General features: G+C 38.0%; 1 protein-coding gene across 1 annotated transcript in view; it reads right to left on the bottom strand.

Annotated features, from left to right (window-relative positions):
* col5a1 (procollagen, type V, alpha 1) overlaps positions 1–2,671 on the bottom strand; it is an 86,921-nt gene that overhangs the window by 23,895 nt on the left and 60,355 nt on the right. The window contains exon 30 of the mRNA XM_032540336.1: positions 1,954–2,061. Coding sequence (XP_032396227.1) covers positions 1,954–2,061 — 108 coding nt within the window. The remainder of the gene's footprint in view (positions 1–1,953; positions 2,062–2,671) is intronic.

Below are 2,671 nucleotides of genomic sequence, written 5' to 3'. Positions count from 1 at the left end.
CCTAAAAAATAGTAAAAAAAAAAAAAGGTATTGCACTTCCATTATGTTGGGGGACTTGTTTAAGACAGATTAAATGACACAATTTAATGCAAATTGATTCAGAACTTTACAAAGCTCCCTCCTGAGCCTCAGACAACATTATACAACTTAGTCACGCGTCATTATCATCACTGTCATATACTTGCCAAATTTTATCTCCTTAGTTTTGATAATTTAAGAAAACACTCAAATGGGTCTTTACTACATAAAATCATTTACAGTGCTCCTACACAGTTTTTAACACTCCACTCCGAGATAACAGCGCAAACTACTCAAAGTGTTACAAGGGGAGAGTGTAGCATCCCACAACGTAAAACAAAGTATGGGAATTCATCTTTCTTTCCATGAGGCAATGGAATGCCCTTCCCAAGGAATATAGCTTATGTACAAATTACAACATTTTCTCTTGCCTAACCAAGAGTTGGTTGTTGAATAAGCAACTTTTCACGCATCCATAAGATACAGTATATGTGATGCGCATGTGTGTATGTGTGTGTGTATGTATTTGTGTTTAAAGTTGGATTGGACTCAAATGTGCCTAAGCTGCTGCTTCTGTCTGAGTGTGTTTCCTGGGGAAGGGGAAGAGAGAGAGTGTGTGTGGGTTGTTGGCGCGCCTGTTTTTTTTTTTTTGCTAGATTGCTTGTTTTTAATTACTATGGTCACCACATCATCTATAGGCCTGTTCAATTTCTTTTTAAAATTGTTATTTTTTTTAATTGTTATATCTGTTCAGTAGCTACAGGTGGAAAATAGCAATTGTTGCTATAACCATATTCACTTGTACTACAAGTACACCTATATTACCTGATGCTTGTGATGCATACACTAAATATTTAAGACATCTAGTATTAACGTGACTTTGTACATGAAATGGCTAATAAGTAATGCAAAAGAATTGCTTTGAAACGTTGATTTCCTATCGAGTATCTTGCCAGCCATCCTAAATGCAAGGCAAGCAGACAGCATTATACTACAGCGGGACAGCTGTGAATGTAAACAACGTAGTACTGTGTTATTTTAGTAGTAAAACTTTAATAAAATATGAACACCTGCTAAACACAGCATCATTTATTATGACTTGCTGAGTGCTAACGTTGGCTGCTGTGCATGCTTCAATCAAATATGAAAATGAGTCTGCTATTATCACATGTGTGATCCAGATACAAACCAGTGTCTACATCTATAATGCAGTGTTACTGCAGTTATGCAAATATATGTACAATTCAGATTAAGAACAAACACTTCAAAGCTATAATGTGTAGTTTCTGTTGCCCCCATGAGGAATTCTAAGTAATGGCAACAAAACTGTCAGCAGGTCCACATGATACAAGCCTTCCGTGACCGCATTCATTAATGTCAAAATGTTACGCACTAAAGCTTTATGCTTGGATACTAAACAGAAGCACTGTGGTTACCGTGGAACATAACCACAGTTTTGGCTCGTACTTCGGCTGATGACTTGCCAAATCAGATTAAGTTAGCACAGTCGAAATGACACTCAACATGTTTCAAGCCTTCTGTGAAAGACCACAGACAGGCTGACTCCTGTAGCAAAGACCGAAGTTACTTTTTTATGCACAAAAATGTCTGAGGTATTGTCAGCAACAGCTTACCCAGTGTTCAATGTAACAATAAAAAAAGTTAAAAACTGAATCCATTTTAGGCTCCCAGCTGGTTCAAGAGCAGCAGCAATGAAAAATCGGTTGCTGTTAAGAAGAGAATGATTGCAAAAACCAATTTCCTCGTCAAGCCCTGCTGAACTATTGTCCTAGATCAAACATGACTGATAACCCAAACTTGCAACTTGTTTTTGATTCTGTTTTATCCGTCAGTGTTACATGTAAGCAAAGAACACAGTGTCTGTTGGATCTCAGTGTTTTGGTTGTGAAAGCCAAACTGGAAAAAAGAGCATACCTTCTCACCACCTGGGCCAAGAGGACCAGCATCTCCTGGGAGACCTGAGCGACCCTTTGGTCCCTCGGGACCATCTTCTCCTCTGGGTCCTGCTGGTCCAAGCTCTCCCTGGAAAGCATCAGAACACACACTTTCATACTTCATACTTACAATTGATCATTTTCCTCAAAGCTACAATGTGGCATTGTGGAGTGTTTTTGTTTTTTTTGTATATTTTTTATACCTTAATCATTTAAGGATTTTCAACAGGGGGTCCGGGGCCCCGAGGGGGTCTATAGAATTGTTGCAGGTAGGTCTCCAAATTATAATTACATTTTGAAAGTTTTATTTCTCAAGTTTAAATTTCTTAACTTGAATCCAACATATTAGAAGCAAAGATAAATCCCCACTGATGTTAGGCTCATTGGCCTATAGGTAAGGTAATGACGTAGATAGCCATTCAAAGATACAGCTAATCCTGAGTGTTCACTGTGCCACATGTAAGTGTAACATTAACAGACGATTTGTTTTTTAATCACGCCAACAAATGTGATTTTAATAGCTTAGTATAATATGCACTAAAGATGGTATGTATAACGGCTTTGGGCCCTCCTACACGTTATTGCAGGCCCAGTTTAAAATGCAACTTAATTTTATACAATATACACTATTGGTCAAATGTTTGGGGTCACTTAAAAATTTCCGTACCACTCCATTACAGACAGAATACCAACTGACC

The sequence above is a fragment of the Etheostoma spectabile genome, chromosome 16, assembly GCF_008692095.1.
Source record: "Etheostoma spectabile isolate EspeVRDwgs_2016 chromosome 16, UIUC_Espe_1.0, whole genome shotgun sequence".
Classification (NCBI taxonomy): domain Eukaryota; kingdom Metazoa; phylum Chordata; class Actinopteri; order Perciformes; family Percidae; genus Etheostoma; species Etheostoma spectabile.
Note: the sequence above shows the minus strand (reverse complement) of the source record. Positions and strands in the feature narration are given on the sequence as shown.